Source organism: Salminus brasiliensis, chromosome 9 (assembly GCF_030463535.1).
Source record: "Salminus brasiliensis chromosome 9, fSalBra1.hap2, whole genome shotgun sequence".
In the NCBI taxonomy this organism is placed as follows: domain Eukaryota; kingdom Metazoa; phylum Chordata; class Actinopteri; order Characiformes; family Bryconidae; genus Salminus; species Salminus brasiliensis.
The window spans coordinates 18,324,161-18,350,918 of NC_132886.1; the positions used below are offsets into that span (position 1 = coordinate 18,324,161).

The window sequence follows — 26,758 nt, forward strand, 5'->3', positions numbered from 1 at the left end:
TAGCAGCCTGATTGTAGGGCTCCTAGATGTTAACGGTTTGAGAGTGGTGTCCTCAGGCCCGTTATATTATCAATGAGCTATTATTTCATTCAAAATCTTTAATTTCCAACGAAGACATACACTGTTCCCATAATGTAAACCACATAGACCTACAGTAGACTAATACATATTAAAGACCATATCATCAGCAATAGATTAGCATGACAGTCTAAAATCTTACATTTATTGGGCTGTATTGTTTTTTATTGTATTTCATTTAAACCACAACTGTACGTCGTCCCAAGACGCACAACTCTGTATGTATGCAGACAGTGTAATTTCTCCATCACACCTTACAGTGGCGCTGTTTGCGCTGTGGCGCTCCAGCGCTCGAGCGCTGCACCAGGGATGTACACAAACTTTTTGAAAACAGTGGCGGGCAGCCGCGCTTACAGAGACTTCCAACACTGGTAAATTCATACTTTTACAGGAGTTAGCACTACCTACATTACATGGCGCTTATAGTTATCACTGAGAAAACGAGGAAATCACCCTTCGCCTGTGGCGACCTCTTAAACACCCCGACTGAGCTAGCCAGCGTGCTACACCTCTCTAACCGGCGCTGCAGCGTTAGCTAGCTAGCTAGCTGTTTGATAACTGTTACAGCAGACAGCTGATCGATGTAAATCGATAGGCTAAAATGATCAGTGTAATGTTAGCTAAGCATAGTTTGCTCCTGAGATATTCGTCACTGACGACGCTACTGCTATGTAGCTAGCTAGCTACATCAACAACAGGTAAAACATCTGATGAGGCAACTTCCTTTATCCTACAACAGGGTCGGTAGCTGCTCGCTATTTAAAAACAGGTCAGCACTGACACAAACACAACGCCCACGTGTCCGGATGGTTCAGATTTCACATGCTTTCTTCTCACCCGTAGAGTGTAACCGATTATTTATTTATAACTAGACAGAATTTAGGCTAGACTCACTGTCTGGGTTCAAATATGCCATCGGAGCCCGTCCGTGTGGGTCGGAAGCGGCCTTTGCCCTCCTGCCCAAACCCTCTTTTTCTCAACTGGCTGACCGAGATGCGCGACCACGCCAAAGAGAAGGGGCTGAAGACGCAGTACGTGTATCAGAAGGTGAGCCGTCCTTCCTGGCGTGTGATGATCACGTCTCGCCTGGCGCAAGTCTTCTGAACAGTGCGTGCTTGTGTTTTTGTAAAGGCTATCAACTCTCTGAAGAAGTATCCTCTACCGCTCAAAAACGGCAAGGAGGCGAAGATCCTACAGAACTTTGGAGACGGTATCTGTAAGACCCTGGATGAGCGGCTTCAGAAGTATTACCGAGAAAACGGTAAAGTGTGTAAAAGACTGGAAGTGCATCGTGCACCGTGTCCATCTCCATTTACGTCTTTTTCCACTTTCTTCCACATAATGTGAACCAGGCAATTATTCTGTGTATTGTTCTCAAATTTCAATATGAATACTCCAAGGTGTCTTTTTTTTTAACATTGATTTCTATTGAAGTTCTATTAAGTCCTTTTTCCCCCTTTCCTTCCACCTGTGAAGTTGCCATTTTGGAGATACAGAGTTTTGTATCACAGCGACGATAGGTTGGTAATAATCAGACGTGGGTAGAATAGCCTAAACTCGCACTAGAACTGCAGTGAAATTCTTGCGCATCCATCATCTATCAGCACAGGGACTGAGGTTTGAAGCTTATCTGGTCTAAGATATGTTTATGTACATGTACTTATTTTGATTCATTTGTTCCTCAGTAGGTGTTGATGCCCCTATTCACTCCCTTCCAAGTGGTTGTGCTCAAACTCAGCCCATCAATAACAACCTGGCTCCCCCCAAACCTTCCTCTGCCTGCTCCAGGAATCCTTCTGGAGAGGTTGGAGCAAATGTGGTGGGTTAAGAGATGATCTCAGATAAACACACAATTATGACAATGTTAAATTGACTATTGTGTTTCGGAACGCCAATACCTGTCCTAAAATATGTAAGCTTTACTCATGTTACTGCTGTTCCGGTAGAGGAATGCAGAAGGCGATGCAGGAAAAGAAAAAGGAGGAAAGAAGACGAAGAAGAGAGAGTATGTTCCTCAGAAGAGATCTGGGGGCTATGCGGTTCTGCTCACGCTGTACAGACACTCACAGGTACAAAAAGCACTGCTAAAAACAAACTGGAGAGAGGAAACAACTTTTGTCATTCAGAGGCCCCTGCTCTAAAAGGGGTTCACAGATGTAAGCAAAAGTAAAGAGTAAACAGTGGAAACACAGTATTTAAAATAGTCCAGTCGAGTCTAGATGTTATTATTACTACAGTGGTATGAATAATAAACAGGTCCACAACATTTGGCTGCATACCAATGCAATCCAGCATGAATTGATTAAGTCCAAATCATCTTCTAAAAAAACAAGATGCCACTTTACTTCATATGTCCCCCTGAACCATGTTTTATCTCCCTTCTCCTGTTCAGTTACCTGGTAGTAAAGGCTTCATGTTTAAAAATGAACTGCAGACGGAGGCACAGTCCCTTTGTGACAAATCCTTCACTGTGGTAACTATTTTTTCTTATAAACCCTTAATGTGTCTAATATTCAGAACAATGCTGTATCTGCTGTTATAGACATGGTGTTTAGCCCAAACATGTATTCTGTCCTGTTTGTGTGTCTAGCCTGATCTGGGCAGTAAATACACTGCATGGTCCTCAGTAAGCACCCTCATCCAGAAGGACCTGCTTCTGAAGACACACAACCCTGCTAGGTAAACCTTTACTCAGTATTATATCATGTATGTTTTTCTTTAGGCTGGCTCACAGTCATCTCTCTGCTCCCTGACAGAACAGACTGAATTTAGAGCTGAATTAATTGCCTGTGCGATTTTGGTTAGCAGAATGTACTGCACTTCTATTGTCACATTATAAATTTAATAACAGCTCAGCATGAATATAAGGTCTCTAATAGTTTTTCTTTCCTTCTGTTTCTGTTTGTTAGGTATTCGTTGACTGAGCTTGGTCTGGCTCTAGCAGAGAGACTGGAATCTGGAGAAAGAGGCAAAGATGATGAACAGGGGGAGGAGAAGAGGAGTGAGGCTGAGGACCTGGGGGAAAGACCAGGAACTGTGGACCTGACTTTGGATGAGGAAAAAGAAAAAGATGATGATGATGATGATGATGAGAGTGAAGACGACTGGTGAGAGTTGAGACGTTTCGTTTAACTAGTGTTTAGAAAAGTGAAATAACATGGGGCTTAAAAAATGCTTTATCTAATGCCTAATGTAAATAATTTATCTAATGCCTAATGTAATCTAATTTATCACCTCATAATAATAAGGAATTGAACAAATGTGTGTATCAGTATGAAAGATTTGCCATAAATGCCATCAGATTTCTCTCAGAATGGGGTTTAAATTTTTTATTTTTTATTTTTTTGTTCCAGCTCACTGAGAGCAAGGCCTACCATCGCTGCCTCAGAAACCCACACAGAACGTGTTGCACCTGTTTCAAGTCTATCAGGAATCTCCAAGGCTTCAGACACTGGAGAAGGATACCTGCTCCCTGGCTCCTATGACATTGTACTGTGTGTTGACTTTATTGAGACAACTGGGTAAGTTCAAGATTTTAAATTGTACATAACTGCATTCCGATTTAGTAGTAGCAACAACAAACCTGAAGCAGTACAGCTTTTCTTTCAATGGTACTAACTTTCTCAAACAGCTTTTAAAACTGTTGGACATTACTGACACCTAGTGTACAAAAGTATGAACAGCAATCCAACAGTTTAATTGCACCCAAGATAATCAGTGACGAAAGATGTTGTTTGCATGTGTTGCATAATAAAAATGCTTTGCTTTAGAGCAGTGGTTCTTTTCAAAGCCTCTCAGATGGTCCACATTGTTTCTCTAATCTAGTGCCCAGCACATTTGATTATACTATACATGAATTTATACAGGTATTTATTGTTCTTAATAGAATGGCTTGGGTGTTTTGTAAGCTGGAATAAGCCCTGTTATTGTGGAGAGTAATTGTGGAGAACTGCTGCTTGAACTGTCTTCAAGAATAGGTTAAATTTACACCAAATCGCCATATACACACAATAACCTCTTTCACCTTCACCCTACCCATGATCTCTCTAACAAGCCAGTTTCTAACAAGTTTATTGTTGCGTGTTATTGACACCTGTTCCAAAGCTTCAGGGTCAAGGATAAGTATTAAAACTTGTATTTAATGTGTTGTTTATGGGACGTATTTTGTCAGGGGAAACACAGCACGCAAGCAAGAACTGGTCAAAGAGCTGCAGAGGAATGGAGTCATGTTTGACGTCAGAAAACTAAATGTGGGAGACTTCTTGTGGGTTGCGCGTGAGAAAGTGACACCTGTACCGGGTAAACTCTCCCCCTTGACTGGCTCAATTGCTCACTATTTCTTTCTGTCTTGGTCTTGCTCGCTCTCTCACACACCCAAATGTTGCTTTAAAGTGTGTTATAGCCAAAAGCATTACTGTGCATTATTTACTATTTAGTGATGGTTGCAGTACCAGCCAGCGTTTCCATTTAACAGAAAGACAGGAGCTTCAGACAGAAGCATAGGTGGAGTTACCAAGGTAGTTTTTCAGCACATGATACACAGGCTCAGTCATAAAACCTTAAGTAACCTTTGTTTGTGATTAAATAAAGAACAAGTTCCCCTCTAATCATGTAATGTTTACACAAGTTAAATGTTGATTATCTAAATGATAGATAATACACGTGCATCCACTTACCTTTGGGACAGAAAAGTATTAATGGCTGGGTTTAATTGAAGGTCAGTTACGTCCACCTGTGGCCAAGGAGCTGGTCCTGGATTACATAATCGAGAGGAAGAGGATGGATGACCTGTGTGGCAGTATCATGGATGGACGCTTTAGAGAGCAGAAGGTAGATTATGATGATGGTGAGCGTTGATAATGATGATGAACATCTAGAATCAGAATTTACAGTGATGTGACAGAAAGAGATCTTAGACCAGGGATTAGGAATACATTTAGGATAGCAGTAGTGCAAAGACCAATATTATGATAAAGAGTAGAGTTAATTACACTTGTGGTAGGTGGAATAATATTTTTAGGTTTAACCTTTTTATATATTTACATTTTATGGTATTTAGCTAACACTGTTCTTGAGAGCGACTTGAGTTACTCATAGAGGTGGGCCAGTGTTAGGAGCCTTGCCCAAAGACTTGGTGTGGTAGCTCACTGACATGTAGTGGTGTTATCTGTTGTGCCACACCAACCACTAAACTTGGCTCTGTGATTGCAGTAATGTAATAAATTTAATTAAATTAATCTCTCTCTCTCTCTCTCTCTCACACACACAGTTCCGGCTAAAGAGATGCGGACTGCATAAGCCTATATATCTGGTAGAGGAGTGTGGGTCAGCAGCAGCTCACCTGAGTCTACCAGAGAGCACTTTACAACAGGCTATAGTTAACACTCAGGTATGTATGCTTATTGTATGTCATGTATGCCATTTGCCCTCTAGGGGGTGTGATTTCTTGGCCTCAGAACAACTTACTTGTATAATACTCACATACAGAGTAACTGCAGTCAAGTTTCTCAAGTTATGCAGCTATAACAAATACATACATTCAACATTTTGATGTCATATATTTTTATGTAACATTTATTTCAATTTTAAGATTTCAAGATTTTACGTAACATACAAAATGCAAGCACCTATATTTTGGTTCAAGCAGTGTTAAATACACGGTTTAACTGTTAACATATCATGGCTTGAATTCAGATAAATACATGTGATTGCTTGTTTCAGGTGGTGGATGGCTTCTTTGTGAAGAGAGTTCAGGATGTTAAAGAGTCAGCGGCCTATCTCACAGTCATGACTAGATACCTACAGAAACTCTACCAGGTTGGTCTGACCTATTTCCTAATATGTTATTCAAGCTCTATTGCAATATTGCAACACAGTACATAGTATTGCTTAGTTTTGATGTTTTGTTTCTTCTCCAGAACTGCACATTATTCTGTCGCTCTAGAGAACTGGAGGGAAACGAAGAGTGTGACCAGGAGAGTGGAGCCGCAGTGAGAGAAAATCCCCACTGCAACCTCATTTCCTTTACAGAGTTCAACTGTGGAGCTGTGAAAAACAAGGTGAAGTGGAATTAGTGTTTAGGGTTATTTGCCACAGCAAGGCTACTGTGTTACTTTTTTATAGGAAAAACATCTAGTCATAAAAGATGAACATGAGTCACAAAAAAGCTACACCAAAAAAGCTCCCACTGTTTTGTACCATGCTTAATGTCTCAAATTGGTCAAATAATTAATACATGAAAATATATTTAAAAATGTATAATGTATAGTTGGGGTGTAACTGTACACAAAACTAACCCGGGTTTCATTTAATTTCATTTGAACAGACAGTTCTGTCCCAGTTGTTAGAAATTAACAGGTGAGAACAGTAAGGGATAAAGAATAAAGAGAATAATACATGCGGCAGCAGAAGGGAGAGTCTTGTGCTCAGGGTTAGTCTTATGTTGTGGTGGTGTTCAGTGACCATGGTAGGCTCTACTTTGGTTGCTCTAGCAGCTTGAAGATAAGCACAAACAAGTTCTTATCTCATACCACAGTGTCCTACTTGAGAAACAGGCAGTCTTCATACGTCACTGCATCTTTAAGAAGGTGACTGAGAAAAAAGGGGCGGATGGGGGTAAAAGTTCTCTGGCCTGTGTTCCAAGGCGGTGATAACAGAGAGGATCTCACACTAGAGTGACTACATTACATGATTACATTGGAATGAATGTAGCATTAAGAGATGTGCCTTAGGCCAGAGCAGTAGTGTGTCTTCCTCAGCAGGTGTGCTGCTTGCAGGACAAGTGGCTCAACTGCTCCGTTATACTGCTGCTTACAGAGCTTGTACAGATGCACACCTATTAGCCTGTAAACATGGGAGGAATTGTCTTCTTGTTGTGTTGTTGTGTAATTCATGTGTTCTCCACTGCCATAAAAACAAACCAGGATTTGAGCTCTCCCTTGTGGACATATTGTGTGAATCTCGTGTTATTTGGTGTTTCGGGGTTTACCTATTATACCTCTGCATGTCCATTATTCATCCCTCCTCATACTGTTTACCCAGTCTTTGCCTAATTTTTTTTGTGCTCTCTTCCTCAGTGTCAAACAGTTAGGGATGTATTTGCCAGACAGCTGATGCAGATCAGTGGAATCTCTGGTGATAAAGCTGCTGCCATTTTGGAACAGTACAGTACAGTGAGCAGGTATGACTCAACTGTATCTCATTACACTTAGTCACTGCCATGGGTAGCTTGGACTGTATTTTTGATGTGTTTCCCTCTCTCAGTTTGTTGAAGGCATATGCCCAGTGTACTACTGAAGCAGAGGGAGAAAAGCTCCTGTCCTCTATCAAATATGGCAAACTCAAAAGGTTTGGCCTTTGTTTCTTTGTCCTAGTCATTTCATGTGGTGTCAACCATGCCGCCATCTCTTAAACAGAGGAAGTCTCTACTAGTTCTTACCATATAGTCATGTGAGAAAAAAAAATGAGGACACTCCTAGGGCACTATTTCTGATATATTAAGATACTGAGGGTGATTTGAAATAGGCTGTGCATGCCAAAACTCCCCAAACATCACACAGCTGAAGGAATTCTGCATGGAGGAGTGGGAAAAACTTTCCTCCAATGTCTGAGATGTGTAATTGAGGCGAAATCTCAGCAAAAGGGGGAGAATACCAGTTATTAGGACATAGGGTGACCTAACGTTTTCCTCAGTAGGCATATTTCGTCTTTTTTCTCTTGGTAAATAAATAATAATAATGTCATATTTCGTTGTTTTTGCAAAAGGGATGCAATTACATCACCTTTATCTGTAGATATTATTTGGAAATATTTTAAACATGTATATTTCCTCATAATAATAAATAAATAAAATAATAATAATAAAAACAATAATAAGTATGTAATGGGGTGTCCTTTTTTTTTTTTTATTTCACATGACTAAGTATGACCATCTTGGTATTTGACAATATTTGACGTTCCTGTGGTAGCTGGTTGTGTACCTAATATAGGATCATGTGGATCCTGTCTGTCTTTTTGCATTTGCAGAAATCTTGGGCCAGCCTTGAGCCGTACTGTGTACCAGCTTTACTCTACACGTGGGCCCCTGTCGTGACCACACGCACACAGTATAGTGGTCAGAACTGCAATGCAGTGTGCCGCTCTTGCTGCTCTCCTCTAGTTTTAGAGGGTTGTATTTTCGAAGCATTTATAAGTAAAATAAAGATTTGAATTTCATTTACAGGTTTTTATTTTGCCTCGTCCTTTATTCTGTTCCTTATAGATTATGTAGGTTTAGCAAAAGGTTGGAGTTCTGCTGCCTCGCAAGGTGCTTCATTTTCATTATGTTTGCAGTTAATTAACTGATTTGTCATCTCATACAGTATGAAGCAAAGAAACTCGCTGAGTGCAGCTGCTCCTGGTCAATGAAGCACATCATTGCAGAGGTGCAAAACAGCTTGTGACCATAGCTGAGCACAGTTGCAGTGCAAGGAAACCCTGGCTGCAATAGACTATTTGAGGTTGGAGGGCCAGGTGGATGATGACAACGTGTGTGAGAGAGAAAGAGAGAGACAGGGAGAGGATGCGGGTGGGAGGGAGGGGGTGTTTAGGTGGAAGCCTCGGTGCCTCCTCGTGGGGAGCTCTTATGACTGATGACGTCCTCTGAATCGCTCTCAAGGAGAACTGCACGTCGACGAAAACAAACCCAGAGCCTTGCAGCTGCTTTCCCCGTGCGGACGAATGAGGTGTTTTTGGACGTGTGGGTGTTGAAGTTGAAGGTCGGTTGTGGTACTAAGTCTAATCTTGTCCCAGCCTGCTGGTATGCTTTCTGAAAGCGTAGACAAAACAGTCTCACCTCCATGTCTGCATCCTCGTCCCTGGACACCCCACCGACAGATTGAGGACGGCAGGAGCTAAGGAACTGGGCGAAATGCTGGGAAGCGATGGACTAATTTGGGGGAAAGCAGCAGCTCCGGGTCGTGTGAAGAATTAGAGGTGTGGGAGTGGACGTGCAGGGGACTTCTCGTGCTGTTTGGATCCGTTAACGCGGCTCGACTGAGGCCACGGATGGGGTGAAGGAGAGCAGGAGGAAAGGGAGCCGGGGCAGAGGGAGCTCTGGCTGGAGACAATGCAGGAGGCAACGGGAGAAGGAGAGGAGCCCATCCTGAACGGGGCTGCACGGGAGGAGGTGAGGCAGGCTCGCTTTCGGATGGATATGCGCCCAGAACGACCATGTTTGTAGTAATAATACATTATTAAAATAACAATATTAGTGCATTTAGACTGGTACTAGTTTACTGTAGCTATACGGCAGTATTATAATGGATAGACAAGGTGACTGTATGGGCTAATACATCATTACAGAAGCATTATACAACACTACACAGCTTCTAGTTTCTTATAGTGTTGCTAAAGGCCACGGGCAATGTATGGACGTGACCTCATTTGTATCTCTGTGGTGTATTAGGCTAAAGTTGTTATTAGTAGCTTTAAACATTCAGTGCTCCGTAATCCACGAGTTTAGTTAGAAGTAGGCCTATGCTCAGCTCATTACACCAACCGTCTGACCACAACCAGTAAATGTTAAATCGACGAGAAATAAGAATAACTGTTTTATTGGGGTCTTGAGACCTCCAGCATGTCTCGTCTCCGCGTTTCTGCATTGCAGTGACCGAGTTGTGAATGCGCTGCCATTAGCTAGCTACCTCTCTCCAGCACCTCTCCTTTCCAGCCCTCGCTCTGCCCCTGGCTTCTTTCTATAACATAACAGGATTGTTTGCTAGTCCGCCAGTAATATAGCTGAGCCACATGGGCAACACTGACAGGAGGGAGCAGATCTATAAACAGCGCTGCCTGTTCTCCCCCCGTAGTGAACCTGCACCGTTCGTCCACCAGCATGAGCGCCTCACACTGCGCATGCGCCGCGATACCTCACACCATCCATCCTCGCACACTGACTCGCAGTATTTCTTGGCTGCACCCTCATTAAACCAGAGACCAGTAGTGAAAACCTCGCTTATTATTATTATTAGTGTTTTAAAATCTGCAACTCCCAAAGGAGCCTGGAAAAAAATGTGCTTGGGTTTATTTGGAGCTTATCAAATAAAATCATCCAGGGAATTATCTACAGTAATACTATGGGACTTCCTACAGGATGAAAATATGAAAATATACAGTCAGTTATAAACAATAACTATTCTATACTGCCAGACATTTTACGTGCAGATACTATTAGTAAATAGCACTACACAAATATTATACAGGGGAGGAAATACTGTAGATTATTATAAAAGCATTACACAGCACTATATGTATTATACAGCAGTGCTACTATTCTACTATTTCCGCTACAGTATAGAGGTAGTTAACTACCTCTATACTTATCTAACATACTAATTAAGGTTGACACATGTAAGTGCCAATGTCAATCGTCAGTTTTATTTATGAATGTATTTATTTATCATAATCAAAAACCTGTAACAGGGTGTCGGACACCCAAGGCTCACAAATGTGTGAGGGCAGCGAAGGACATCCCACCTTGACAGAACCAATCGAAGGCCTTCTGTGCCGGACATTTTAAATAATTGTAACAAGAAGAATACTTTTCAACACAGTGCATCACATCTAGCTATGTAGCTGCAGACCAATCAGAGTGCCCATGCTAACCCCTGTTCACTACACTGCCTACACTGGGCACACAAATGCCTGGACTGGATGTTGGGCCAGTGAAGAAGTCTGACGAATCCTGTTTTCTTTTACATCACTTGGATGGCCGGGTACGAGTGTGCTGTTTATCTTTGGAATACGTTGGATCAGCGTCAGGTCTGCGCTGACAGGAGTCAATGTCTTGGTGTCAAATACCACAGGGCACCTTCATAGATCTGGTTTGGCACGCTGCTGACCATGACCACACAGGCAGGTGGTCTTAACATTTTGGTTTATTGCAGTTGTATGAAGGAAGTTGTGTTCAGGGCAATTCAAAGAACTCTTTAAGTGTGTAAATAGTGTTTTGCATAGTTAATGAGCTCTTCTCTATTATAATGTTTTGACTGTATATGATTCTGGGGCCCTGCATTTCTGGATAACAGTGAAGGGTAGGCTTGTGAGCCTTTTAGGACAGTGCTGATGCATTTTTAGATTAAAAGATTGGTATGATCTTGGTCGTTTGTTTATTTATTTGTCTGAATTCATTCTAGTCTTTGGCAGCTGTCCTCAGGGGACCAGTTGTCGTCTCACTCTTTAACTATCTTTAGACCTTCCATGGTTTGTCTTCTTTCTCCTGTATCTTTCTCTCCAGTGTGCAACATGCCTGATCCAATAATGTCAGATCAAAAGAAGTGTCTGGTTTTTATGCTGAGTAAAGACTTCAATTAGCCCAGCAGACATGCAGCAGTAGACAAAACCAGATGGAGCCAGAACCTGAGGGTTCTCAGAATTGCACCATTGCTGAGATAAAACAGATAGCCAGCACTGCCACCGTCTCTTTCTCTCAGGCTCTCTCGATCTCCTGTTCACTGTAGATGCTGAGTTAAGTTCTGCTGTGTATCTGTGTCCAGTTACAGTCAAATCGATAACAATAGAGATCGGGTGAGAAGGGACGGCACAATACAGTGTCGAGAGTGCTGCACTGTAAAGAGGAGTTTCATTCATTACTCTGTGGTGTGAGTTCTAACTTTGCTTTAGCAGCACAGCGTGTGTGCAGGAAAAGACAGAGAGAAGGTGTGCGTGTTGGACAGTCATTGGTTGGACAGGAGCTTGGCTTCAAGAGCCCACAGAACTGCCACTGTAGAGCTGGTCGGAGAAAGATGAAGGGAGAAGACAGATAGATGCTGACAGGGCATCTGGATTTGGCTGAGACACTTGCGTCACTGTTGTTCTCCTGCGTCTCTCTCTCTTTCTCTCTCTCACAATGCTACTCATTGATCTGTTCATCTTGATGTTTAATCCACTTTTGTGATCTGCTTCCAATTTGATTTGTCTCATCCTCTTTGGGTGTAGTCTGTGAACTAAAAATGGAACAGGGTGAAGAATAGAGCAGCAGGAGTTATTACTCTAAACCACAGTAATGTAGTAATCAATATAGGTTAATGCTGCTCATACTGGACAAATGCTAAAATGCACTTCCATGTTTACTAATGTGAAAGGCATGGTTGTGAAAAGACTTGAATCAATCATGTACAGCAATAGTAACTGCTATAACATTTGAAATGTAACCGTCCAAATATTGCAGCTGCTGCCCTCTGGTTCCTTCAGGGGTGTACAACTGGGTCAAATTAGTTTTTGGACACTAACACAATTTTGCCTCTTAACACCTCCATAATGGAATTGAAATGCTGTAGTCGTAGTCCATACTGTGTTAGCATCCTTTCACCCTGTTCGTCATTGGTCGGGTCCCTACAGGACCACCGCAGAGCAGCTATTATTCGGGTGGTGGGTCGCTCTCACTGCAGTGCTGGTACAAGTGGATCAGACACAATGGTGCTGCTGGACTGACCATAGTCCACCAACCAGAAATATCCAGTATTTATATAACTACCAAATACCCCTATGTGGTAAATGGAGCTGATAAAATAGGCAGTGAGTATAAAAACAAGCAGGTGTTTTTAATGAAGTGGCTGGTGGGTTAATTCTAAGATGCAAATCCTTTGCAGTCTATGGCTGCCTGGAGCTTGGAACCCATTGTCATCAAAAATGCTGTGAGTTCTTCCTTGAGAAGCTTTGCCAGACCTTTACAGCTGCTTGTTTTGGGATATTTCTGCCTCAGGTTTTCAGTAAGTGAAAAGCAAGCTCTTGGTTGCTTTTGTGGTATGTTTTGGGTAGGTTAGGTTATTGCTGCTGATCTTACCAGTGCATTTCTTCTTTTTAAGAATGTACCAGAATGATCTGACCACTGCTAAAGTTTCTACTCTCTCTCTGACATGTTTGTTATGTTTTTTTTTCCAGTCTGATGAAGGCCTCCTTTACTTGCATCGACACCTCTTTATAAAGAGTTTCCATGAACAGCTACCAAATACAAATTCCACACTTAGAATCAACTCCAGGCCTTTTATCACTTTATGGTTTAATGAAATAACGTAATAAAAACTGAAGCTGCTATAATTACTCCAAGTAGTCCATATAAATCATTGTATTGTCCAATAACATTTGAGCCTGTGAAAATGGAGGGACTATGTAAAGCAAAACTTTGTAAATTTGTAATTCGTAAACAGTCAATGCAATATTTTTTGTTAAACTTTCAACTGTCTGTGCTTAAGATTAGTCCTGCATGCTTTGCACCTATTTGATGTAGGCATTGCTGTGTTTAAAACTACTCTAATTCTATGCTAAAAACACAAAAATAACTTATGGCTTTTTCTTTTAGTAAAATTGCTGACAGCCTCACATCACTGCTGAAATGACAGCGTTTACAAGCTTAGCTAGCGATTTGCTTGTTGGTTAGAACTTAATTTATACCATCTGTATTACAGATAAAAAATGGAGAAAGAAATACTGCATGCTAGAAAAACATGCACAATGAGGCTAAAAAGGAGAGGTAATGAACCAATGACCAAAAATGTTAAAATATTTATAATAGAATATACTATATATTAAGTAGGACTATTTCAACATCCCAAAACATTAGAGTAAGTAGACCTCAACTCAGAGACCTGAGTAAGACCACATATTATGAATAGGACCAATATACAAGCAGACAAAACTATACTATTAGGAAAGTACACTATATGTCCAAATGTTCATGGACACTCCAAATTAATTAAATTAAGTTGCACCCTTTGCACAGATATGTAAATGCACACACACACACTGAGCTGTGGAGCGGTGGAACTGTGTGATTTGGAATGATGGAGCTCCATCTAATACTTTTGGGATGAGGTGGGGTGGTGATCATCCAATTTCTTGACTAAGTCTCTTGTTGCTGAATGCAATTAAATCCTCAGTGCTTTCAAATCAAGTAGAGAACCTTCCCTGGACAGTAGAGACAACAACAAAAAAACTACACTTCAACAAAAGCAAGATAAACGCTTATTACCCTTGATTCAGAAAAAAAACACAATAAATGAGCAGGTGTCTAAATCTCAATCTTAAATGTTAAAATCTTTAAGAAATGTGGGAGCCTTGAAACTCCACATACCTGCTGGCCCTCCCAGACTTGCATTCTTCATTCCTATAACTTCTATAACTAGTTTGCTTTGCTTCCCTTATAAGTATTGATTGATCTTCATGATGTAATACAAATCAGGGGGTTTAAGAGGTTAAGTGCTCTGTGAGATGTGCTTGTATAAGGAGTATGTGAGAGCCTCAGAAAGAGTTGTGGTTGCTAAATAAGTTGAGTTTCTTTTGATTTATATTCAGATTTTAAAAAGATCTTTCTGATGTAGGAGGGGTGGCTTTTTCTTTACAAATGCCTATGCTAGCAATTTAAAAACAAATAGCAAAGCGTTACAAAAAGAAAAGTCAAAGCAAAGCGACCCTGGAACTCTATAACATACCTATAATGCTACCATCTTCACTCACAAAACAATTATACATTTATGGGAATTACATGTAGATTTATTGAGCATGCCTAATAATAGTGATAGGGATGGTGAGCATCCAGAGACCTGCTAACGCTCTGGTCGCTGAATGCAATCAAATCCTCACAACAATGCTATAAAATCTAGTAAAAAGCCTTCCTTTGGCAGTAGAGGCAGAAAACAAAACTACAACAAAAGCAGGATAAACGTTTTCTTTTTTAATACACCTGATTTTGGGAGAAACAATGAATAAGCAGGTCCCCCATATAGTGTCCCTATAGTGTATGTATACGTTTTCTTACTTGTTGTTTGTTATTTGTCTATAAAAAGTGTCTATTTTATTTTAAAAGTGAAAACAATTAATTAAAATTGAGATGTCTGAACATCTCTGACTGGTCTGTTAAAGATAATAAACATAGTACATCCTACTGGCTAAATACTGGTTAGATATTTGGAGAGCATTAATCAGCATATACAGTGTCAGAGGAACACCTGATAGCCCAGTTCCGAGAATCATATCCCTTCTGCAGCACAAGTTCTTATCACCTCAGCAATGACATTCAGCAAGAACATCCTTTAAATGTCTTGTCCTATGAAAAAAGTAAATCACAAAAATAACAACCTGCCAAGTGGTCGTTCTTACCCTGCAAAAACAATAGAGAAGTCTGATGCCCTAGCCCCAGTTCAAACAAGCCTAATGGCACTGTGGCTAGGAAAAATTCCACAAAAAATGAGATGATAAGGCCTTCTCTAATACCGGAATTGTTTCTGGTATGCAGCGGTCAGTATCTACAAAATGGTGAAACAGCAACAGGGTCATGGACACTTAAGTCTCACTGATGCAATCCATGGAGGCCCCATCTCACAACTTAAAGGATTTACTGTAATGTACTGACACCAGATACCACAGGATGCCTTCAAAGGTCTTGTTTAGGTCATAACGCGAAAGGTCATCAGATCTGTTTTGGTGGCACAAAGGAGGCTTACTTGAAATTAGCTGGTATTAATGTTATGGCTGATCAGTGCATATATATATATATATATATATATATATATATATATATATATATATATATATATATATATAAGGTATAGGTATACTGATTAAGACCATGGTTCTCAAACCCCAACAACATGAATAGAAGGTGTTTCTGTTCACCTCCTTGCTTTTCATCATTAAAAAATCCTAACAGTTGGTCAAAGACAATATGTAATGAAAATAAATAAATAAATAAAAAATCTATTCTGGATATACTGCTATTTCAGTCCAAATGTAATGCTGTTTCTCTTGAGAACTTTTATCAAACGCAGCTTGATTGTGCTCGAAAGTCCTTTGCTGATCAGTTGAGTCTGGATCTGATAGAATAAAAGATAAAATTTGAAAATCAGTTTGATTGTGTAACAGCTTTATGTCTACAGTACATATAATAATAATATAATAATAACAAATCGTATACTATTTAATAGCCTTTTATAGCACTGAAATTTAATGAACTTTCTTACTTTCTGTAGCACCAGGTTTTCAATCTCAGCATCAGTCAGATTTCTCCAGGAGGTGAATCTAGCCCGCAGTCCGATCACGTTTTCTAGGAAGATGAGCAGATTGTTTAGCTGGTTTTACTGTTAAAGAGTCCATTTAATTAGGCTGTAGTTTGTTTGGTGGGGTTACGCTTCATCATCACAGTTTCCTTTTTTGTTTGACAGTGAAGTAAAGATTCTTTAACATGCCTCTTCTAATATAAGATTTATTGTAACAATTTTATAACTCTACTAATAATCAGTAAACCTTCATTTACGTGAGCACAGCCCTTCATCCTCTCTGCTCCCCAGGCTCCGCAGCAATGTGCTCACTGTTTTTGCTCACTAGTGTGTCTGTGTGTAGTCACGGATGGGTTAAAGACAAGGGCCATATTCCATCTGTGTCCAACGCATGGTGAATATGATTGTCCTATTGTTTTGTCATGTCTCGTCTCTTGGGATAAAAGTATTGGTTAAATATGTAAAGATGAATGCTGTTTGTATGCTTCACAAGTGACACATCTGCTTTGGACTTTGTTGACAGTACTGCTCATAAAAGACTAAACTAGACATAAAAGTGTCTAGTTTTAAGGGTGTTACGCTAAAATTACATGACGTATTTATTCACTGTGTCAGGTCTAGTCATAGTTTACTTTATAATGTTACTTAGGGACGAAACTTAATTAGGGACGAAGAGTCCTTGATAATCAGCTGCCAAAAATGATCACTGCTGACTCACAGCTTTTTAAATATTAGAATCTTTGGAGACATAATTTGCACAAATCATAGTGAAAATGAGTGGTAATAAAAACTGATTTGTGCTCTTTATGAAGTGTTTTGAGAGCGTATAACAGTGCACCAAAACCCATACAAAGTCAACTGCATGTGCGGTCTGCTTATGCAATTTCTTTCAAAAACCAATCCAGAGAGCTTTTTGTGCCAACCACAAAACTATGGCCCTGTCCCATTACTTACACTTGTACTCTCCTGTTTGCATGTGCCCACTAGGTGTGCAAAGCTGTAGTGTCCCATTTCCTTCAATTTCCCCAATAAGGCTGCTCACAGGCATACCCTATGCACATTGGATGTGCCCCTCTCATAAGTCTGTTTCAGCTTTATTTGCAGTGATATCACCGGTTATTATCCTTCAAATTATGCTTTACTGCCGACCACTTATTTTATTTTAGCAGCAGCACAGCAAAAATAACACCAACCCAGCATCATGGCAACTGCGGCATCTGGCGTTTAAACAGCGTCGTATACATTTGAAGGGACAGGAGGCGAGGTGTGTATCCCAGTTCTGCTCTAAACTCTCACATGCCTTGAACACTCACACCCTGTTTACCTGCCCTTTGACATCTTCGTAAAAGTGCTGTCTCACAAGTTACACTGGAGGTAGCTGACTTCAGGTATGCAACTGAATCACGAAGGTAACAAGAGGTGTTGTCATTAGCTATTAGCCTTTTCACACAATAAAATAGAAGGCTGAGTTACTACATTTCTGACCCCACTGTAGATGGAGAAAAGCAGCTGTTATTCTTTTAATAACTTGTGTTTCTGTACATTTTGTTTTAAGAAAACTGAGCGAATCTGTGAGCATACATAAAGGGATAAATCTATGTGGTTATAATGTATATTCTATTGACAAATGAGAAATGTCTAGAAAAGGTTAATCATTTGTGACCTATGTGAAATCTTCTTTTAAATTGTAGTTATGTATGTTATAGGTTTACTACATTCACCTCTATATAGAAGTGGTTCTGCAGGTGGTGACTACAGACCATTTCTCTGTTCTCATCTTTTTTGGCTGATGTTTTGGTCACTTTTGCATTTTCTCACCCGTAGAGGTAGAATGAGGAGGTGTCTACAACACACAGAAGTTGCTTAGGTAGTGCAGTTCCAGAGCATAAAGCAGATACCAGGAGGGCAACAACCCAGCAGCAGGACAGCTACCTCCTTCTTTGTGTAAGGAGGAACAAGAGGAGCAGTGCTAGAGCCCTGCAAAATGGCCTCCGGTAGGCCACTATTATCCATGTTTCTGCTCAAACTGTCAGAAACACATTTCATAAGGGTGGTATGAGGGCCCGATGTCCACACGTGGGGCTTGTGCTTACAGTCCAACACTGTGCAGGGCAATTGGCATTTGCCAGAGAACACCATTGACGCCATTGGCGTCCTATGCTCTTCATTAATAAGAGCAGGTTCACACTGAGCATGATACGCCATGAAGAATGCTCTGCTGCTTGCAGTATCCTCCAGCATAACTGGTTTGGCAGTGGGTCAGTAATAGTGTAGGGAGGCATTTCTTTGGAGGACCACATAGCCCTCCATGTGCTAGCCAGAGGTACCCTGACTGCTATTAAGTACTGGGATGAGATCCTCAGGCCCATTGTGAGACCATATGCTGGTGCAGTGGGCCCTGGGTTCCTTCTGATGCCTCATGTGGCCGAAGTTCCTGCATGATTAAGGCATTGATGCTATGGACTGGCCTTCCTGTTCCCCAGACCTGAATCTAATCGAGCACATCTGGGTCTCGTTCCATCCACCAACACCACGTTGCAGCACAGACTCTCCAGGAGTTAACTGAAGCTTTAATCCAGGTCTGGGAGGAGATCCCTCTGGAGAACGTCTGTCGCCTCACCAGGAGCATGTCCAGGTGTTGTAGGGAGGTCATACAGGCACGTGGAGGCCACACACACACTACTGAGTCTCATTTTAACCTGTCTTGAGGAATTTCCACTGAAGTTGGATCAGCCTGTAATTTGATTTTCCACTTTTATTTTGAATATGATTCCAAATCCAGACCTCCATGGGCTTATAATTCAGATTTGCATTGATAATTTTTATGTTATTTTGTTTTCAATGTATTTTACTATGTAATGAATAAAGATTTTCAACTGGAATATTTCATTCATTAAGGTTTAGGATGTGTTTTTTTTAGTGTTCTCTTTATTTTTTTGAGCAGTGTATGATGCTGTTCCCTGATTAAAGGAACCGATGCCATTTACATAAGGATTCCACTCCACTGTTACTGCTACCTTTTATGAGAGTGCAAAGGACAATTATCTGCTATTCATTTAGTATAGGCAAATATAGTATAGACACTTACCATAAGTGGGAAGTGATGGTCCTGTAACGTGGAAAGAAACTGACTGATTAGTGGAATAAAAATGATTAAAGATACTGTTCTGTGAATACATAATTAAATGCTATTTGTTCTTGGTAAACAATAACTCACCATTATTACAGAAGAAAGGAAGGGTACGGTTGCAGTTCTCATCAGTCCACTGTCCAGAGTTACTCAGAGATGCAGCAGTACAGTGCTCAACAGTGTCCACGTTATCTGGCTGTCCAGTTAGCCAGTTCTCATAAGTGGAGTTGCTCTGATCTGACCATTGTCTGTTCCTGTAAAGACCGATCCACACTATGTTGCCTTCTGTTTTGTTAAAAATCAGTTGATTCTCTGTTGCATTCCTGATGCTGGCGAGGTCTGTGTGATACTGTCTGCAGTGCTGACGAGCATCATAGACGTTCTTACTCAAACTGATCAAAACATAACTGTTACTGGTTTCTAGAAGAGAGAAAGGCAAAATGATTACATAATTCAGTTTTGACGATTTGGAACGATAGATTGGTTTTATTGGGGTTGGACTCACTGTTGTAGCAAATGAAGTACATTTGCTGACTACATGCAAGATCATTCCAGAATCCATCTGTTGTCATTGCTGTGCACATCTGATTCCCAAGAATATTATTTGGCTGAGGTCCAATCTTTTCCCAGTTCCTGTAATCTCTTTCTCCTGGCTCATAGAAGGCATCATCATCCAAATACCATTTCCAGCCGTTCTCCACATCATCATACAGCCCAATCCACGAAAGGCCGTTGTAACTACCGTTCACAGCAGCAATCAGACTGCTTGTGTTGTTTGAATTCTTAATGGTGGCCAGATCAGTGTAGATCTGTCTGCAGTATGTTTGTGCTTCGGTCCAGGTAATATTCTTATTCACAAAGTAATATTGTTGGGAAACGCAGGAGTAGAGGGTGAGTAGACCTGATACAGACATTGAGAGAGGATAAAAAAAAACATTATACCTGGAAAAAAAAATTCTAGTAATTTCTAATAAGTTTCACAACAGTATAATTCATAACAATATAATTATCAAATATAGACCACAGCTATTTCCTATTTCCTTCAGTATATCACTTGTAGTGCTGTTTATTCATGTTTTTGGTTTAATGTTTAGATAACTGAATAATCCTCTAATGGAAATTTTGATCAGTTTAAATTCGAAATGCATGATTTATTGTAAGCTGTAAAATTTAACATGAATTGATGGTTGTAATAAAAACATTTTACAGAAAAAAAAAACTATTTTCAATCAATTCTGAAGATCCATCTTAAGTTTTTGGATAGCTCATGAATCATTTATAAAGCCAGTTCTGATGATATATTAATGTATAATGAATAAATATTGTGACCACATAGAAACAAATAATAAAATATAGATAAATACTCACTTAAGAACAGGAGAAGAAGCATTTTGATTGATTGCTGATCTACACAAACACATAAAGAGAGAAATGAAGACTGGCATTTACACAGATGTCGAAACTTCCAGTTGAAGTCTCTTAGATATAATATAAAATACACCTAGGTATGACTATAAAATAAAAAAAACTTACCAAAAAATCAATAGTTAAATAAGAGTTACCAGGTGTAGAAACTAAAAAGTAAAATAAGTTACCAGATGTAGAAATTCAGGAGTCAAATAAAAGTTACCCAGTGTAGAAATTCGAAGGTGGAATAAGAGTTGCTTACCTGACACCTTCAGCAAGACATACCTGTTATGGTAAGAGGAAGTAAATTAACCTCTAACTGTTAACATGCAGGACGAAGTTTACTTTTCAGGATTTTTTTTCTCTGCCTCCTCTCTTCATGCTCTGTCAAAGTTGTGTTTTTAGATCTATGCTCTTAAAGATACTTATTCTTTGTTTGAAACAAGATAAAGATTAATATAGATTGATTTGTTAACTGAGCTCTGATATTTTCAGAAGCATTAAAACATTTATTACAGAATTATGTAATAAGAAAAAAAGGGGAAAAGATTAAAGAAGAAACATGATTGATGAGCCAGACAAAGACACACACACACAGATAAATTAGCTTGCTAACTTTAAGGTTCTTAAACTGCTGAGGTTTGCAAGTTGCTTCATAATTTTGTCACGAATACACATAAACACTGTTGTGTACCTAAGAATTTAAATGCGAGCTGACAGCTGTCTTGCTTCGCGGACATACTTAATGGTATGTTTGAAATGTTGCCACACTGGCTTTAAATGTTTTTCATTCTTCATGGCAGCTCTCCACCTGTAGGCTTGGCTTGGGAAAAAAAAAATGGACGGTCTTGATGAGCTAGTTCTGATCATCTGTACTGTATTATACTAGGGAATCTTTAGTGGGGATTAGGAACAGGAGTTTATTATATTGTAATATATTGTTATATTGTAAACAACTTATATTTTATAATTATATTAAATACCTGTTCAGGATATTGAGGACATCTTTCATTTGTGCTAGGGGACACCCCAAGTCTGAGCAGATGAAAAAAAGAACAGCAAATTTAAAAAACAATTGTTGCTGCTGTAGTATCGCTCCTAGGTCCAAGCTGATGTAGCCTGCTTCCTTCCAAAGGTATTTTAGATGGCAATGGGGAAGTTTGAGAAACGGCTTGAAACTCCCTCATTGCCATCTGAAATACTTGATGTAGAGATTAAGCTCTGGGTAGTTGGCAACCCCCAAGTTGTTGACTTTTTTAACAGAATGGGGACTCCCAGTGTCTATATCATAGACTAGTAGAACATTGTATCTCTGTCATCGTTATTTAATCTATTTTTTTCACTTTTTGTCTCCAAAGTGTTCCCAGCAATGCTAACATCACAAGAAGGAATGTTATTATGATGTCCAACCTTTTTAACATTATTTTTAAGCATGTTAAATATCTCTTCTGTTTTCTTATTTTCTCTTCTTTTCTTTAATGTCTCTTCTGCAGCAGCGTCCAGTGAAGCAGTCCTTGGCCAGTTCTCTGTGTCGGGAGTCTCACTGGAAGTGTCTGCTCCTCACGCTGCTCATGTATGGCTGTTTTGGTACGCTGGCCTGGTGTGGGATATGCAAGGTTCCAGTCTTCGTCCCAGCAGAGCCTGCAGCAGCAGTCATGGAGCCAGGGGATTCGTCCACGACTTCAGCTGCTATCGCCTACAGCCCTGATGAACAGGCTCTGGACAGCCCCTGTTCGAGTGGCTATGTCTACATTCCGTTGGCCTTCCTGGCCATGCTTTATGTGGTCTACTTGGTGGAGTGTTGGCATTGCTACTCCAAGACTGCTATGCTGGCTCAAGCTGAGGTTGCAGAGGTGTACGAGCGTGTGCAGCGGCTTCAGCAGGCCACACCTTGCATCTGGTGGAAGGCCATCAGTTACCACTATGTACGAAGGACCAGACAGGTGACGCGCTACCGCAACGGTGATGCCTACACCACCACGCAAGTGTACCATGAGCGAGTCAATACACATGCTGCAAGCTCAGAATTTGACTATGCGAGGCTCGGCGTTAAAGATGTCTCAAAGGAACTAAGAGGCCTGATGGAGCACCCAGCAGTGCGGCTGCGATTTACAAAGTGCTTCAGCTTCTCAAGTGCCCGGGCAGAGGCCGCCTACCTCACGCAACGGGCACGCTTCTTCGGGGAAAATGAGGGCCTGGACGACTACATGGAGGCACGGGAGGGAATGCATCTGAAAAACGTGGATTTCCGTGAGCACATGCTGGCCTTCCCTGACCCTGCGCGCCAGCCTTGGTATGCCCGCAGGAGGGTGTTCTGGCTTGCCTCGGCTCTACTTCTCTCCTGGCCACTTCGCGTGGTAGCAGAGTATCGTACCGCATACGTGCACTACCATGTTGAGAAGCTGTTTGGTGAAGAAGATGACAGTGGCAGAGGGGATGGAAGTGAGAATGGAGGGATTAATGAGAACGGAAATGGAGGATGTATTGGCTCAAGCTATCGTGCCATCTCTCGGGTCAACACTGTTGACATGACAGAGCTGGAATGGCACATTCGCTGCAATCAACAGATGGTCCCCAGCTACTCAGAGGCTCTGTTGATGGATCCTGGATCAGATGGCAACCAAAGCACCAACCCTCCGCCAGCTGGCTCAAATTCTACTGGAGGTGGCCCTGCGCTGCCCGTGGCCTTCACCTCAGCCTACCTGCTTCAAAGCTGCCCTCGCTGCCGACGGTCTACTAGCAGTGCCTCGCTTCCATCCAGGCTGAGAGGCCCAACAGCTACCTTGCTAAGTGGCACTGTGGCTGGGATGAGGGCTGGTGGAGCGAGTGGTGTTGCCGGAGGTCCTGGAAGGCTGGTCCTAAGCAGGAGCGGCTTTTCCCTAGGACGCCTGCAATCCTCACGACCTGCTTCCCTGTTCCACTCCCGCAGCGTGGGTGGAGGACTAGGGGGAAGAGTAGAAGAAGGGAGTGGAGGAGGAGGAGGTGGTGGTGGAGGTGGTAGCGGAGGTGGAGGAGGTGTTGGAGGTGTTGGTGGTGGAGGTGGAGGGTTTCTTGGTTTGGGATCAAGACAAGATGAAGAGAGCAGAGGAGTACTAGAGGGTGAGGAAGAGGTGGATGAGGAAGGGGAGGAAGAAGGAAATGAGGAGGCAAGGGAGGAGTGTGGAGAGAGAGAGGAGGAGGTAGGAGAGCAACACGAGGAAGGTGAAGGAGAGGAAGGGAGAGAGGGAGAAAGAGATCGCCCTCCTCCGTATCAGGATGCCTTTTTTTTCCCTGTCTTAATAGTGCACGGAGAGGAGAGTTGTCATTCAGGAGAAGACATGTCTTAAACACAAGGGTTTGACTCAAAAATGATAAAGTAGGAAGATGGTTAAAGTCAAAGCTAGTCTTGTTTTTTTTTTTCTTTACAGTGAAGAAACCAGTTGAAGCAGACATACATAGACTTTGAGGAAGAAATTAATCTGAGTGGGTTTTCCCCTTGAGGTACTAAATGTTACATCATATTAACCATTGGAAAGTGTACTGACAGTGACGCTGTCATAAAAAGATGACCTTTGTGCTACTATGTCTTTGCAAAACAACTCAAACTGAGAGCAAAGGAACATCTAGATCTATAAAAGATGCATGAACCGAAAAAAGAGAAAAGAAAGAAGTGATTATTTAGATAACGTAGAAAATTTGCTTTTAAAAATGTCGGTAATTAAGACTCAAGACATCTATGCAAGACTGAGAGAAGCAGATTTCTAACAAAAATGCTAAACATTCTGTGGGGGTAAGACAGAAAAACTAATACTGTTTAAGATAATGAAGCAGTAAAGTAAAACGGTATCTCTCAGCATGTCTTCCAGAGGTAAAGACAAGACATCATCACATACACCATAAGACCAACATTTTGGTTTTACATGAGACTAGACATTCTGCTTCAAGTACAACCAAATTATCATTATTTCCAAAGGCATCACAGTCTTGTCTTAGACATGCATGTAGATTCAGTTAAATGCTTAAGCCAAAAAAAACTAACAACCCACCTACAAATACACTGTGTGCTATTTTTTTTCAGCTGATAAGACAGAAAGGAAGCACCATGACCCTGTTTCTGACCTTCATCTATCCAGACTGTTAGCTCAGTGTGGGTTTCCATCTTCATTTACTCTTGCCTCCTCTGGAAGTAATCTTGTTTGCATGTTGTTTGCTGAGTCTTTGATAGAGCAAATGACCTCGTGCTGACATTGCTTGGGGTTTCATAGTCTTTTAAAAAGTCAAACAATTTACAGAACTGTGTGTTTTGGTTCCTCGGGATGAGTGCTTCTGTCGACGAACCGCTACTGAGAAGGACATGTTCAGGACATGAAATGACTTCATTTAAAGCTTGAGTTAATGAATCTGAGAAGCAGAAAATTGTGGAGCATGCTCTCCATGCTAGAAGCTTTAGCACACCTCCTGCTTATAGTGAAGCACATGAGTCATTTTGTGTTTTGGGTTGATGTTCTGTATTATTAAGAGTTTATCTGTTTTTTTTTTAGTGCATCACCAGTTCTGCCTCATGAAGGGCTTTGCTCTGTTACAATGCCTCACATTGACACACTGAATTATGGGAACTTCTGGTACAAGCATACAGCATGTTGCCTTCCATTGTAGCCTCTGTATTCGTCTTATATAAGCTTTGTCGTGTCACATGAGCACTTACTGGCTAATCATTAATGGGAGAGTAGTGCGCCAAGAAGCACTCATTCCTTCAAGCACTGATTCCTAGTACTTATATATACATACTTAACATATTTTGTATCTAACACACAGTTATACCTACAGCTTTATTTTTACACAGGTGCTTGTAAGCCATATTTTGAGTCAGTCAAACTTAAAGACCATTAAATGCCAATATACGTTCCTCTGTCCATTTTGAAGATTTTTTTATGTTGTAAATCTGATGCCTTCGTGTCTTCTGGTGGTTTGTGGTTCTCTGTCAAATGCTACGTTACAAGCATTTTAAAATATATTATCTCTGTAAATACTGTATGTGAACTTCTGACGTTTGTTTCAACGAATCTAAAAACAGTGTTGGATCATTTGAATCTGTGTTTGACCCAGATGCAGTTCACTGTGTAATGGTTTTAAGCTTGAAATCTGAACACCGGCACTCACCCTTCTTTAATACATGGTCTAGAACATGCCAAAGCCTAAAGGGCACATGCTCTCTAGCTAGAAAACATGCTTCCTAGTGCCATGCGTAGCTTACCACACAGAACACGTTGTTTGTTGATTGATTTATTTCGAAAAGACAACAAAAATGACGTGTTCCTGCAATGTTGTCAGAATGTTATGTGCCGCCACTGGAATGTTAACAGTGATGTTTTCATGGTCATGTAAAATCAGGTTGAGAATGTATAGTCCGCCACAATCATTTTGCTGTGCTGTTGTGCACCCCAGAATAATGCCTGTGATCTAGTGACAGTTCACCGACTGATCTACAGTCCAGTTCAGAATTCCAGTACTCCAGACATCAAACTGAACATGGAGAATCAGCTATCTGACTGATTGATACACAAGGAGCCAAGCAGCTGAATTTGATTTTATGTACGTGGATGTTTAGGAGAAGGAGAACAAGGCTTTTCAGACATTCACATTCTTTTCCAAGGCTTATACGTAAATCTTAATGCTGTAATTCTAATGACTTGCTTCCACAGCTGTATGCAGAAAAAGCATTTTACATTCCAAGAAAATGCCCTGAATGTCTTTATTAATGAAAACGAGTGAGTAACAGAGAAAAGGATTGTTGAATTTTTGTTTGTTTTGTAAGTCATACTAATTGTGAGTGATCATGCAGTACGTTTAGTCTGAATTGGGTGGCTGACGTGTACAATGTGTCCCTTTAAAGCAGCTAATCTCAATCAGCAAGCAAACAACTACTTCAATGCCTCAAGCATCAAGTGATGCACATTGTTCTATGGTAGCAATGACTCGTTGGGTTGATATGGACCTGTGTATGAGGGTTAACATGGACAGAAATGATGATCGCCATGACATGATGATACATAATAAAATCACAGCTTGACTTAAAACACTTGCTTCATGTCATGTTAAACTGCTCATTATGGAGTTAATGCCAGCCTAGTTT

The 26,758-nt window shown here is 40.9% G+C and overlaps 2 protein-coding genes across 3 annotated transcripts; both read left to right on the top strand.

Moving 5' to 3' along the window:
• Nucleotides 1-398: 398 nt before the first annotated feature.
• mus81 (MUS81 structure-specific endonuclease subunit) lies at nucleotides 399-8,292 on the top strand. Of its 2 annotated transcripts, none has more exons than XM_072686799.1 (16): nucleotides 399-1,125; nucleotides 1,210-1,339; nucleotides 1,764-1,897; nucleotides 2,025-2,147; nucleotides 2,471-2,551; nucleotides 2,669-2,757; nucleotides 2,988-3,185; nucleotides 3,432-3,599; nucleotides 4,250-4,377; nucleotides 4,796-4,908; nucleotides 5,348-5,467; nucleotides 5,800-5,895; nucleotides 5,997-6,137; nucleotides 7,155-7,258; nucleotides 7,342-7,425; nucleotides 8,104-8,292. In XM_072686799.1, the coding sequence occupies exons 1-16, from the start codon at nucleotides 988-990 to the stop codon at nucleotides 8,168-8,170; spliced, it is 1,914 nt and encodes a 637-aa protein (XP_072542900.1). In that variant the 5' UTR covers nucleotides 399-987; the 3' UTR covers nucleotides 8,171-8,292. The 2 variants fall into 2 exon arrangements, with proteins under 2 accessions (XP_072542900.1, XP_072542902.1); XM_072686801.1 differs by having other exon boundaries at nucleotides 1,767-1,897.
• A 427-nt stretch (nucleotides 8,293-8,719) lies between these two features.
• On the top strand, nucleotides 8,720-26,684 carry LOC140562195 (transmembrane protein 151A). The gene is made up of 2 exons (XM_072687645.1): nucleotides 8,720-9,244; nucleotides 22,140-26,684. The coding sequence occupies exons 1-2, from the start codon at nucleotides 9,185-9,187 to the stop codon at nucleotides 23,970-23,972; spliced, it is 1,893 nt and encodes a 630-aa protein (XP_072543746.1). The 5' UTR covers nucleotides 8,720-9,184; the 3' UTR covers nucleotides 23,973-26,684.
• The last annotated feature ends 74 nt before the right edge of the window (nucleotides 26,685-26,758 follow it).